Source organism: Lipomyces tetrasporus (genome assembly GCF_029532465.1).
Source record: "Lipomyces tetrasporus strain NRRL Y-64009 chromosome Unknown POJ06scaffold_7, whole genome shotgun sequence".
Classification (NCBI taxonomy): domain Eukaryota; kingdom Fungi; phylum Ascomycota; class Lipomycetes; order Lipomycetales; family Lipomycetaceae; genus Lipomyces; species Lipomyces tetrasporus.
The window spans coordinates 1,176,878-1,190,456 of NW_026611602.1; the positions used below are offsets into that span (position 1 = coordinate 1,176,878).

Here is a 13,579-nt window from a genome sequence, read left to right on the forward strand (position 1 = left end):
CATGGAATTGAACATCTTATACGAATGAATTGGATCAGGACATTTAGTTTTGTCCAGCAGATGCAATGCCATTCACTGTTTCTTGGCTATGATAGAATTAATAAATGTTGGTGGCATGCCGACAACGCATCATCACATGCCTAGGGAGCGACCACTCTATGTATCCATAATCATGAGACACGCCCTCTATGCACCTGGCTACAGCCGCACGTTGTTGATACAGGGGTTGGGAAACGGTGGGGCATAGGAAACGGAGCAATAGAGCGGTCGAGAGATAGGCAATGCGCTAACTCGGTGAATAAAATAAATAAATGATTCATAATTCGTCGAAAATAGTTATAGTTCTCCTGTATGAATACAATATGCGGGCAGAGTAGGGCACGCAAACACGGCGGAGTTAGGGCCAACCATCGGGAGAAATCGGAATGAAAGCGCGCACGGGGCAGCGTAGCCAAAACTCGCCATGACATGATGACAAAATGGATAGACATCACATCCATTCCATTACCAATCAGAGCCCCCAAAATCACATTGCTGGCGAGAAGTGCCTTAGCCAATTTCAGTGGGTTACGCTTCGGGTTAGTGTTCGCAGTGTGGCAGCCTTTGGCTCGGTTTGACGACAATAAGTCATGACCAGGCGGCAGTGCTTCCTGGGCTCGAACTTCACGTTTCTGGGCCAAAACTCGTGATGAGGTAGCGTCTGTTGGTGGATCAATAATAAGTGTCAATAAACGCATCGCAAGCTCCCTACGATGTGACCGCTGGCGCCGGCCAATCAGATTGGAGTTAATTCGTACATGAGCTCACTGCTGTTCGCAGCATTATTTGCAGTTTAGTCGAGTAGTCGGGATTGGGACTGGTCCGCGTGACCAGACAACACTAACGAGTCTCGGTTACAAGATGTTCTGGTGCTCGCTCTCCAGAAAGCGTTCCGATGACCGGTGCCATTTCTTTGCGGGCAATGGCACAGTTTTCATTGGCGAATGTGATGACTGACATTCCGTGATCTGGCAACCGGAACAGCGGGACAACCACGGCGCGCGCGATTGGACCGCCGGCTGGCTGGGACCACGCGTCCTTCCACGTTGCGGCCTATCTTGGGCCAAGCACCGTGCTTGGGGCTCAGGTGCGAAATGGCTACGACAGTTGCGTCACTGTCACGAATCGAGTCATGATACGCAGACAGCTGATAGCGAAGCCCTAACCCGCGGAGTTCAGCCCATTCCCAGGTTTGAAAAAATTTTTGTTCCACACCCGGGCAGGGACATGTGGGAATTACTAAACCTGCTATTACGCGGTTGCAGCGCCGCCAATTTCCACTTTTTAATTCTAACAAATTATTTTGGCGACTCTGTGCGTTCGTACGATTTCGTAGGGGCCATAAACTCACAGGATTCTGGTAGTGTGCAGCTTGAAATTGGCCGGTGGAGAAGACCGACTTTGAGTGGGGTCGTCTGAAGTGGGAATCGCTGTTAGACGAACTCTCAACTGTTGTGGTGACCAGACTGGCATATTCCCCAGTCCGTACTGTGTCAAAGTTTACGTACGATTTGCCCCAACTTTGCGATAGCGCGAGCTGTCTGACGATGGTCGCTGATTAAACTCACTCGCCAACGCTGTCTGCGACTCTACTTTTTTTCGCTTTCACACACTCTCTTCCTTCTTCATCTCCCATAACCATCGTCAGGGTCGCCCTGTGGATTTCGCTACTCAACTCGCACTCAATCCAATTGTAGCTCTCTGAGTCCGTCCCGCCTGCTTATCAGCGCAAACAGACATTTCTCCACTGTCCGTGACTGTGCGTACCCGCTCTCTGCTAAGTTTTTCGCCGCCTCCCCCACCGCATCCACTACAAAACCTCAGCAAAACGAAGACACTAACTCGCTTCTCCTCTAGAAAATGGCCACGGCCTCCAAGCCCGAGGACGACTACGCGCCTACAGTTTTCCCTTACGCCGAGACTCCCGATCCAGAAAACAAGTCATGGGCTGGTGTCTTACCTAAGAAGCAGGGTCTCTATGACCCCGAGTTTGAGAAAGACGCTTGCGGTGTTGGTTTCGTTTGCAACATCAAGGGTGTGACTTCTCACAAGATCGTGTCTGATGGTACGTCAATTCCATTGCTATCTCGTAACTTGTGGTGATGCTCATATTCTACTAGCCAAATCCCTTCTCTGCAACATGACTCACCGTGGCGCCGTCGGCTCCGATGCTCGCGACGGTGACGGTGCCGGTGTTATGACCTCGATCCCTCATGCTTTCTTTGTGAAGGAATTCGAAGTCCCATCTGGATTCAAACTTCCCAAACTGGGCCAGTATGCAGTCGGTAACTTGTTCTTCAAGTCTGATCCCGAGATCCTCGCCGAGTCTCGTGCAATCTTCGAGTCCATCGCCAACGAGCTTGGTCTCCGTGTGCTTGGGTGGCGTGCTGTTCCTCGTGACTCGTCTATTCTCGGTCCGGCGGCGCTCTCTCGCGAGCCACTGGTCATCCAGCCGTTCGTTGTCCTGCGCTCTTTCTATGGTGACGAAACAAATGCTCCCGCCGGTAACGACGCCGCCTTTGACGAGAAGCGCTTCGAGCGTCAATTGTATGTCCTGCGCAAGCGTGCGACTCACACCATCGGTCTTCACAACTGGTTCTACATCTGCTCGCTGTCGAACAAGAACATTGTCTACAAGGGGCAACTGGTCCCTGCCCAGGTCTACAACTATTATCATGACCTCCAGAATGTCGAATACGAGGCCCACTTCTGTCTCGTCCACTCACGATTCTCTACAAACACATTCCCCTCGTGGGATCGTGCGCAGCCACTGCGGTGGGCTGCCCACAACGGTGAGATCAACACACTCCGTGGCAACAAGAACTGGATGCGTGCCCGTGAAGGTCTTATGCGATCCGACCTCTTCGGAGATGAGCTGGAGCATTTGTACCCAATCATCGAGGAAGGTGGCTCTGACTCTGCAGCATTTGACAATGTTCTCGAGTTGCTTACTATCAACGGTGTCTTGTCGCTTCCTGAGGCTGTCATGCTCATGGTTCCTGAAGCCTGGCAAACCAACACCGACATGGATCCCAAAAAGGCTGCTTTCTACGAATGGGCAGCGTGCCTTATGGAGCCTTGGGACGGTCCCGCATTGTTCACTTTTGCCGATGGCAGATACTGTGGTGCCAACCTTGACCGAAACGGTCTGCGACCGTGCCGGTTCTACGTCACTGATGACGACCGCATGATTTGCGCGTCCGAAGTCGGAACAATCCCTGTCGAATCTGAGAAGATCATTCAGAAGGGTCGACTGCAGCCTGGCCGTATGTTGCTCGTCGACACCGTTGAGGGCCGTATTGTCGACGACAAGGAGCTCAAGAACCGTGTTGCGTCCCGCTTTGATTTCAAGAGCTGGATCCAGGGCAACTTGTTGACTCTTCCCACACTTGTTGAAAAAATCACGTCCAAGGCTATTGACATCGAGCCGAGCATTTCCTACGACGTCACTGTCCAGTCTGATCCCCGATTACTGACCTTCGGCTACACAGTCGAGCAGGTTTCTCTTCTTCTTGCGCCTATGGCTTCTGACTCTAAGGAGGCTCTCGGCTCTATGGGTAATGATGGTCCACTTGCCTGCCTTTCACAGGCGCCACGTCTTATGTACGACTACTTCCGGCAGTTGTTCGCACAAGTCACTAATCCTCCAATCGATCCCATCCGTGAGGCAATCGTCATGTCGCTCGAGTGCTATGTCGGTCCTCAGGGCAACGTTCTCGAGATGAAGCCGTCTCAGTGCAACCGTCTTTTGTTGCATTCTCCGATCCTGTCGCTCCAGGACATTGCTGCTGTCAAGGAGATCTCTCGTGCGTATCCATCTTGGTCTGTTGACACGATCGATATCACGTTTGACCGTTCCGAGGGTCTTCTCGGCTACGAGAGCGCAGTCGACCGCATCTGCGCCGAGGCTGTTGCTGCTATTGAGAACAATAATAAGATTATCATTCTGTCCGACCGAAATACCAGTCCGTCCCGCATCGCCGTCAGTGCGCTCATTGCTTGCGGTGCCGTTCACCACCACTTGGTCAAGTCGAAGCTCCGATCAAAGATTGCGCTGGTTGTTGAGACTGCTGAGGCTCGTGAGGTCCACCACCTCTGCGTGTTGCTCGGATATGGTGCGGATGCCATCAACCCGTACCTCGCTATCGAGACTCTCCTCAAGATGAACCACGAGGGTCTCCTCCGCCAGACGCTCACCGACGACGACGTTGTCGAGAATTACATTCACTCGTGCGACAATGGTATTCTCAAGGTCATGTCGAAGATGGGTATCTCCACTCTTCAGAGTTACAAGGGCGCGCAGATCTTCGAGGCTCTCGGTGTTGACAACTCTGTCGTCGAAAAGTGCTTCGCCGGCACTGCCACTCGTATCAAGGGTATCACGTTCGAATACATTGCACAGGACGCGTTCGCGTTCCATGAGCGTGGCTATCCGTCGCGCGACGTCATTCGCCCGGAGGGCCTTCCAGAGTCTGGCGAGTACCACTACCGCGACGGAGGTGACGCTCACGTTAATGACCCGGTGTCGATTGCCAACATCCAGGACGCAGTCCGCACGAAGAACGACAAATCGTACGAGGCTTACTCTAAGGCTGAGTACGAGCAGATCAAGAACTGTACGCTGCGCGGTTTGCTGGACTTTGACTACGAATCATCCACGCCAGTCCCGATTGACCAGGTCGAGCCATGGACCGAGATCGTCCGGCGATGCGTCACCGGCGCTATGTCGTACGGTTCCATCTCCATGGAGGCTCACTCGACTCTTGCTCTCGCCATGAACAGACTTGGAGGAAAGTCAAACACTGGTGAGGGTGGTGAGGACGCTGAGCGTAGTCAGCGGCTCCCCAACGGTGACACTATGCGTTCCGCCATCAAGCAGGTTGCGTCCGGCCGGTTCGGCGTTACTTCCTACTATCTTGCTGACGCGGATGAGCTTCAGATCAAAATGGCTCAGGGTGCCAAGCCCGGTGAAGGTGGTGAGCTTCCTGGCCACAAGGTCTCCGAGTCGATTGCGAAGACGCGTCACTCGACTCCTGGTGTCGGTCTTATCTCGCCGCCTCCTCATCACGATATTTACTCCATCGAGGACTTGAAGCAGTTGATTTACGATTTGAAGTGCTCGAACCCGCGTGCTCGTGTTTCCGTCAAGTTGGTTTCCGAAGTCGGGGTTGGTATCGTCGCGTCTGGTGTCGCGAAGGCCAAGGCTGACCACATTTTGGTATCGGGCCATGACGGTGGTACTGGTGCTGCCCGATGGACAGGTATCAAATATGCTGGTCTTCCGTGGGAATTGGGACTGGCTGAGACTCACCAGACCTTGGTTTTGAACGATCTCCGCGGTCGTGTTGTTGTCCAAACTGACGGTCAGATAAGGACTGGTCGTGATATTGCTATCGCTTGTCTTTTGGGCGCAGAAGAGTGGGGCTTCGCAACTACCCCACTTATCGCTATGGGCTGTATCATGATGCGCAAGTGTCACTTGAACAGTTGTCCTGTCGGTATTGCCACTCAGGATCCACACCTTCGGCAGAAGTTCCAGGGTACTCCTGAGCACGTCATTAACTTCTTTTACTATATTGCGAACGAGCTGCGTGGAATCATGGCTAAGCTTGGATTCCGCACTATCGACGAAATGATTGGTCGGGCGGAGAAGCTGAAGGTTCGCGAGGACTTGCGCACCACCAAGACCGCTAACATCGACCTCTCTCCTCTGCTCACTCCGGCGCACGCGCTTCGACCTGGTGTTGCTACCCGGAACGTCCGCAAGCAGGACCACCACTTGTATGACAGACTCGACAACAAGCTCATCGACGAGGCCGAGATCACTCTAGAGAAGGGTCTTCCGTCCCAGGTCGACTGCGAGATTATCAACACCGACCGTGCGCTCGGCAGCACGCTCTCGTACAGAGTCTCACGAAAGTTCGGCGAACAGGGTCTTCCGACCGACACCATCCACGTCAACGTTACTGGTTCGGCTGGTCAGTCGTTTGGTGCGTTTTTGGCGCCCGGTATCACTCTTGAGCTTGAGGGCGACGCGAACGATTATGTCGGCAAGTGCTTGTCCGGTGGCCGCCTCGTCATCTACCCACCCAAGAACTCCGTGTTCAAGCCGGAGGAAAACATCTTGGTTGGCAACGTCTGCTTATACGGTGCTACATCGGGTACTTGCTTCTTCCGGGGTGTCGCTGCCGAGCGTTTCGCAGTCCGAAACTCCGGTGCCAATGCTGTCGTCGAAGGTGTTGGTGATCACGGTTGCGAGTACATGACCGGAGGTCGGGTCGTTGTTCTCGGCCCGACTGGACGTAACTTCGCGGCCGGCATGTCTGGCGGTATTGCGTATGTCCTCGACATTGCGCAGGAGTTCAAGGCCAAGGTCAATCCGGAGCTCGTTGAGCTTTCTGAAGTCACCGATCCTGCTGAAGTTGCCTTCTTACGAGGCTTGATTGAGGATCACAGACACTACACCGGCTCTACTATCGCGGACAGAGTCCTCTCTGACTTCAACCGTGTTCTTCCTCGATTCGTTAAGGTATGCAAGCTTATGTTCTTTGATCGAATTGGCTCTAACCATTGCCTAGGTTCTTCCTACGGATTACAAGGCTGTGCTCGAGGCTGAGGCTAAGAAGAAGGCTGAGGCCAAGAAGCTCGAGAACCCTCTTCAAGCTCTGGGTCTTTCTCAAGCGCCGTCGCCTGTTACTGAACTCGAGAAAGAGACTGTCGAATCTGCAGCGAAGGAGCCTAAACTCCAGGATCTCGAAGACGCTATCCTCGACAAGACTGCCGAGAAGCGCAAGGCCAACACCGTTATCGCGCTCGACAAGACCAAGGGTTTCATGAAGTACAAGCGGAGGTCGGAGAAATACCGCAATCCCAAGACCCGCACGAAGGATTGGCAGGAGCTGAACACGAGACTGACTGAGGAGGAACTCAAGTACCAGACCGCGCGATGCATGGACTGCGGTGTTCCGTTCTGCCAGTCAGATACTGGTTGCCCTATTTCCAACATTATTCCCAAGTGGAATGAGCTTGTGTTCCAAAATCAGTGGAAGGACGCGCTCAACCGATTGCTCATGACAAACAATTTCCCAGAGTTCACTGGCCGCGTGTGCCCCGCTCCTTGTGAGGGTGCTTGTGTCCTTGGCATCAACGAGGACCCCGTTGGTATCAAGAGTGTTGAGGCTGCTATTATTGACCGGGGTTTCGAGATGGGCTGGATCGTGCCTCACATTCCTCACCACCGCACCGGCAAGTCGGTTGCTATTGTTGGATCTGGTCCAGCCGGTCTCGCTTGCGCTGACCAGCTGAACCGCGCGGGACACACTGTCACTGTCTACGAGCGTGCCGACCGAGTGGGCGGTTTGTTGATGTACGGTATCCCGAATATGAAGCTCGACAAGAAGATCGTCAAGCGCAGAACCGATCTTCTTGCCGCCGAGGGCGTCACGTTCGTCACCGGCTGCACCATCGGCAAGGACATCACCGTCGAGCAGCTCCGCAAGGGCAACTCCGCCGTGGTCTTGTCCGTCGGCTCGACCATCCCTCGTGACCTGAATATCCCGAACCGAAATCTGAACAACATCATGTTCGCCATGCAGCTGCTCACCATGAACACTGCTGGACTTTTGGACGGCAACATGGAGCACGTCGAGAAGCTCATTCGCGGCAAGAATGTCATCGTTATCGGTGGTGGTGATACGGGCAACGATTGTATCGGTACCTCGGTGCGTCATGGCGCCAAGTCGGTGGTCAACTTTGAGCTGCTGCCACAGCCGCCGGCTGCTCGTGCCAAGGACAACCCATGGCCTCAGTGGCCTCGCATCTTCCGTGTTGATTACGGTCACTCCGAGGTTGTCGCTCATTACGGCAAGGATCCTCGTGAATATTGCATTATGTCTAAGGAGTTTGTTTCTGATGGTGAAGGCAATGTTAAGGTAAGATTATTTGATGCTGTTGCCCGCGATTGATAACTAACGAGTCGGCAGGGTATTAACACTGCTCGCGTTGAGTGGAAGCGCACCGAGTCTGGTGGCTGGCAGATGTCGCAAATCCCTGGCTCTGAGCAGTTCTTCCCGGCAGACCTTGTCCTGCTGTCCATGGGATTCGTCGGCCCCGAGGCGCAGAATCTCGAAGTCCAGCGCGATAACCGCGGCAACATCGAGATTGTCAAGGGCGCGCAATCCATCTACCAGGTTGACGATGGCCTTTTCGCCGCCGGTGACTGTCGACGAGGCCAGTCTCTCATCGTCTGGGGCATCCAGGAGGGCCGCCAGTGTGCTCGTGCTGTCGACCAGTACCTGATGCACTCGTCGCGATTGCCTGCAAACGGCAGTATCGAGAAGCGCGATTATTTGTTGCTCGACAGCCTGGTGAAAAAGCAGCCGAACGGCAGCGTGGTCGAGGTTACGGTTTAGAATGAATTCATCATGTGTGTTTTAGTTTCGTGTCATTGGAATTTGGTCTTTATTTTATCTCTCTTTTGATGCGTTTGTGTTATTGTGCTTGCAAAAGTGGAAGTATGAATAGTTAAAGTATCAAATTTTCTTTGGTAGAGCGTTTGGAGGGGAAAAAAGTTTGCAAGGAATTTTTAGATAACTGTGTATAATTTTTTGTTAGTCCTCATTGTTTCTTGTTTGTCATTGCTATTGTTATATTTATATATACATAGTTCTCTTTTCGGTATATATATATAATTGAAAGTTTTTGATGTTATATTACTTGCCCATCGACCTTTTTTCTAGCATAACACATTACATGTTACATAAGTTACATTAAATAAATATCCCATGAATCCCCGATTTATTGGCCAATCCAAACCTATGTACGAATATCACTTCTCTCTCGTTATCGGTTCACGCGCTGGCTAAATTGAAATCATTACTTCTCGGGATTACTTTCGCGTTCGAGAACTTCCATCAGCTCAGATTTACCGGTAATGGGCAAGCCGCATTCCTTGTGACGACAAATATATACAGTTACGTCCGCATCGTGTTCCTTCGCCTCATGTGCTGCCAGGAGCGTTTTGTAAATGTCATCCTGCTGAACGAGCCAGCCTTGAAGATGGCCGTCGTTATCGTCTCGTGGCACTGCGCGGAGTAGAACGACGGTCGTGTTCGGCAGTAATACGGAGCGCACACTGGCAACCGTGTCATTGACGCTGTCTTCATTCGCGTCTTTGCCGACGACTAGCACGATCGTGCGCATGCCCTCATTCGCAGCGACCACGGACGGCAACATGCCGCAGTACACGTACGGTTGTGTAATGATATCCTTGCCGAACGAATCGAGCGTGCGGAGGGCCATGTCTTCTAAGTGCTCGTCTCCCAGCATCGCACTGAACCTCAGTAAATTCGATACGGAAACTGCATTAGCTGATGGCTCGACTGCGTCTGCCCCACTCTTGATCCGGAGGATTAGATTGTTGGTCGCGTCATTAGCGGCTGAGAAGTACCCGCTCTCTGACTCATCCCAGAACAGGGAGTTCTGTGTCTCTTGAAGGTTGCGCGCCCAGATAAGATAGCCAGGGTCAAAAGTTGCTTCGTAGAGATCGAGAAGGCCCGCGATTAAGTACGCGTAGTCTTCGCACATGCCGGGAGTCGTGCCCGGCCCGTCCAGATAGACTCTCGTGAGTCGGTGTGTGGTCTCATCGTACATGTTTGCTTTAATGAACTCTGCCGCTGATTCGGCTGCGTCTAGGCACTTTGCTCCGGCGTTCGGATCAACGTCCAAGACAGCCGCACCTGATCTCGCGAGGGCACCGATCGCCAGACCGTTCCAGCATGCCACAATCTTGGTGTCCACGCTCGGTTTCATGCGCGTGGCCTCCCTGTGTGCGCGCAGCTTGTCGCGACAATCGGCTAGGAGCTCTTCAAGGGACTCAATCGACTTTCCAAATACTCCGGATAATTCCGGGAGTTCCATCGTGACAGTGAGCACGTTTTGGCCTTGTAATTCGTGATGTAAATCGAACTGCGGGTCGACATTGCCGAACTCGGACACACCCCAGTGGGCGGCAGCAATGTCGCCGGGGACACGACCTAGGACCTTAAAAAACTCATCATACGTCCAGACGTAGTATGCGCCTTCGCGTTTTGTGAGAGCGTTGTCGGGTGCAATTGAGTCTGCGTCTTCGGCAGAGTAACAGCCGCCTTGCGGGTGTGTGAGTGGCCCGTTGGTGAGGTACGTCGCGATGTCACCGACAGCGTCGAGTGCGAACTTGTTGGCTTCTTTATTGAAGAGCCAAGCGTCTAGGTACGCGTTCAACAGCATTGCTTGGTCGTAGAGCCTAGTTCGTTAGCCGATTGCTGTCAGAGATTGACATAAACCTACATCTTTTCAAAGTGTGGTACACTCCAATCCGCCGTCACAGAATACCGGGCGAATCCATTGCCGATTAAATCGTGGATGCCGCCTTTCGCGATCTTCTCAAGTGTAGCAATAGCCATGTCGGCAGCATTTCTGTCATCGCCAAGGTCGACCTTCTCCTTTATTCTCATGTATTGGTGCATGCGAACCAGCAAGCTCAACATGGTCGGCTGCGGGAATTTTGGCGCCTCTCCAAATCCACCGTGCACGCTGTCATACCGGTCGACGAAATACTCGTACGCATCGCACAAGATGCCCGGGCGCAATGGCGACGAATCGGCTTTGGTTTTGGCCATTGTCCAGTCGCGTAGTTGCCGGACCGCATCTGCACCCGCGTGACGGCATTTATCTTCGTCTTGCGTCCACAGTTGGTGGATCCGCAATAGCACGTCTTTGAATTCTGGACCTTGTGGTTTCCTAGTCCGCCCAGTCTTGCTCGAGACTTCTTCCCAAGGACCAGGCCAATACGTGCCACCAAATATCGGATCGAGCGTGTCTGGCGCCAAAAACACATTCAAAGGCCACCCGCCTCGGCCACCGCTCATGGCCTGCAAGTACATCATGTAAACCGCATCCACATCGGGCCGCTCTTCGCGGTCGAGTTTGATGGGAATGAAATGCTCATTGAGCACGGCGGCAATTATTTCCGACGAGAATGACTCGTCGTTCATGACATGGCACCAGTGGCAAGTGTGGTAGCCTATCGACAGGAAGACCGGTTTGTTTTCGCGCTTTGCGCGCGTGAGAGTCGAGTCCGTCCATTGCTGCCACGCGACAGGGTTGTCTCTGTGGGCTCGCAAGTATGGACTCTGGGCTGTACTCAGCGTATTTACCAGCGGCATGCCGATGAGTGGAGGTTCTTCAGATGACCGTTGCTTCTGATATATCTGGTCAGAGGATGAGCGCGACGACGGCGGATTGGCGGCGAAAAGACGTGCACAGGAGGACAACGGACGGAAGCGCACCACTCGTCGACCACTATGAGTAGCACCAGCAGCAGCGGCACGCGTGATCTGCGGGACTGCAACGGACCAGCGGAGGGAGGATCGAAGAATCATTATACGACAGTGGAAAGCCGATGGGACAGGTGCCGTCGTCAACGACTCGACGGGGAAGCGATTTTCCAGTGCTCGAACGAGGAAGTGGTGGGGTTGGTAGCTTCGTCGCTCAGGGTCTCTGACGGGCCCCGAAGCGCCTCGCGTGCTTGCGCCATTACGTCATACTCATCACTGTTAATCGACCATAATTCGCTTTGGCGCAGTCATGCTACTGCAGTTGACTTCCGCGATGATCTTCCACTAGCCTCCACTCTGCTATCGGGAGTCATTATGGAGGGCCCTCAACTACACAGTAAGTCATTTTAATGGTTACAATATACGCCAAGTTGCACTCAGCATTACCAGCTTGAAATCCCTCAGCTAGATCAATTTTGCTTGAAATGCCATATTCAGTTCGTGGTCGCTGCATGCGCTGTATTTTAGGGCATAGATCATCTCGTCCGGAAAGCCGGACCATGCGATGAAGTTCGATACTGTAGCCGATCACAGCATCACTTTGTTCAGCTCCGAAGCTCGTGTTGTCCAACAGCGAGAGGAGTGATCTACTTCCCCGCAGTACCTCTTGGTGTCTGTCGTCCCACAATCTTACACCTCCATCCAGCTGTATGTTCTATTATTATTTGGAGACTTAAACTCGTGTGTCAGACAAATTGGAGAGTTGTCCGAGTTGCCGCAACCGGTGCGGCTCTCCAGTGTACGATAACAGTGAGCGACTATAGTATGTGGCAGAGCATGACGTGACGACTGTCTTTCTCATGTTCGTCTCATCTTGAGGCGTGACGCAAATTTTAATGACGCTGTTTATTCTAATACAGTACTCGTCTTTGACTTAACTACCACGCTCAAATTGGACTCCGCGCAGTGCGGCGCTGAAACAGTCTCTTTATCGCTCTGAATCGCCTTCTGGCAGGGTCAATATCACCTTCGGAATGATACTGATTGGCGGAAATATTTGTTCTATCTCTGAATCCCCAGTGTTTCCACGAACAAGCACAATGGGACTACTCTTATCAAAGTCTCTCTTTGCAATCCGCGTTTGAGGTGATGCGTACACCATACACCCTTCGTCGCCATTGATCGTTTTCAACGTACTCGAATGTGGACAATCAAGCCACGTAACTGGAATGTCGACGTCCGCCAAGTTTTCTGTTGCCGAATCGATGTGCACTGTAAATGTCTCGCTATTGCCATTCTGACGCCGACTACATGTTCGCCTATGGGGTAGGTCTGCGTACGACTCGCACTTCTTCAAAAATGCCGAACCTTTGGATGTCCTGCTGTTGACTATATGTTTAGACTCTCGAGCATTGAATTGCGATAGAGTTTCTGCTGCCAAAGTAAAGAGATTTTCTTTGTCAAATAGATCCGAGTGATGAGTATTTGAATTCTCGATAACGCAGAATCCTGAATTTGATTCAGTGTCCTGCGATATCGGTAAGGTATATTCGGCAGTTATACTTATACCGGCGTTCGAGGCGTTGCTTTCCGCTATGTACTTCATTGATGTGCTATCGCGGCAACTAGAGCTCACTTTCAATTGACCGCCGTCGAAAACTGAATTGTCACGTCGCTCTCCGTTGTGTGTATACTGAGCTGTATCTGCTAATTCTGCCGCCCTATCTACAAAGTAACAGCCATCTGTCAAGTATATACCTGTGTTTAGCCGCGGATCCATAACACCCCTCGCAGAACAATTTGTCGGTGACAGCATATCGTCAGAATAAAATACCGCACTAAATCTATCCTGAGTCCTAGGAGTCCCTTCTATCAAGACTGGCGACCCGCTGTCATTCTCATGTCGCTCTAGCCACGCATGTGAGTAAAATGGCATGACTAGCTTGTACTGTGGATACCAGAGAGACGGTGTATTGGAGTACCCACAAATCCGATGAGGCAGAACTTGTGAGATCGTTGAGATTGACTTATGCGCCTCACTGCGGTCCGGAGAACTGGCGGGGAGGACAATACATTGCAATGAAGACATTTTTATCATTAGTAACGTCACCGAATATATATCTCTAGAAGGCAGAAACCACCCTAACTGTTGACTATTCGTATAGCTGCTTAATCACCTTGCAAATTATACTGCACTTGTATTAATAATGTGACTACCACATATT

General features: G+C 52.2%; 3 protein-coding genes across 3 annotated transcripts; 1 reads left to right on the forward strand and 2 right to left on the reverse strand.

Annotated features, from left to right (window-relative positions):
* The first annotated feature begins 1,631 nt into the window (after nucleotides 1-1,631).
* On the forward strand, nucleotides 1,632-8,682 carry POJ06DRAFT_135221 (uncharacterized protein). Its single transcript, XM_056184441.1, has 5 exons — nucleotides 1,632-1,798; nucleotides 1,897-2,104; nucleotides 2,160-6,568; nucleotides 6,618-7,970; nucleotides 8,022-8,682. Exons 2-5 carry the CDS (start codon nucleotides 1,900-1,902, stop codon nucleotides 8,448-8,450), a joined length of 6,396 nt encoding a protein of 2,131 aa, XP_056042895.1. The 5' UTR covers nucleotides 1,632-1,798; nucleotides 1,897-1,899; the 3' UTR covers nucleotides 8,451-8,682.
* A 231-nt stretch (nucleotides 8,683-8,913) lies between these two features.
* POJ06DRAFT_198627 (uncharacterized protein) lies at nucleotides 8,914-11,243 on the reverse strand (the record flags this gene model as incomplete). The annotated part of the gene is made up of 2 exons (XM_056185118.1): nucleotides 8,914-10,321; nucleotides 10,366-11,243. The coding sequence occupies 2 exons, from the start codon at nucleotides 11,241-11,243 to the stop codon at nucleotides 8,914-8,916; spliced, it is 2,286 nt and encodes a 761-aa protein (XP_056042896.1).
* A 1,033-nt stretch (nucleotides 11,244-12,276) lies between these two features.
* Nucleotides 12,277-13,576, reverse strand: POJ06DRAFT_256991 (uncharacterized protein). The gene has a single exon (XM_056188089.1). It carries the CDS (start codon nucleotides 13,450-13,452, stop codon nucleotides 12,343-12,345), a length of 1,110 nt encoding a protein of 369 aa, XP_056042897.1. The 5' UTR covers nucleotides 13,453-13,576; the 3' UTR covers nucleotides 12,277-12,342.
* Nucleotides 13,577-13,579: the final 3 nt, after the last annotated feature.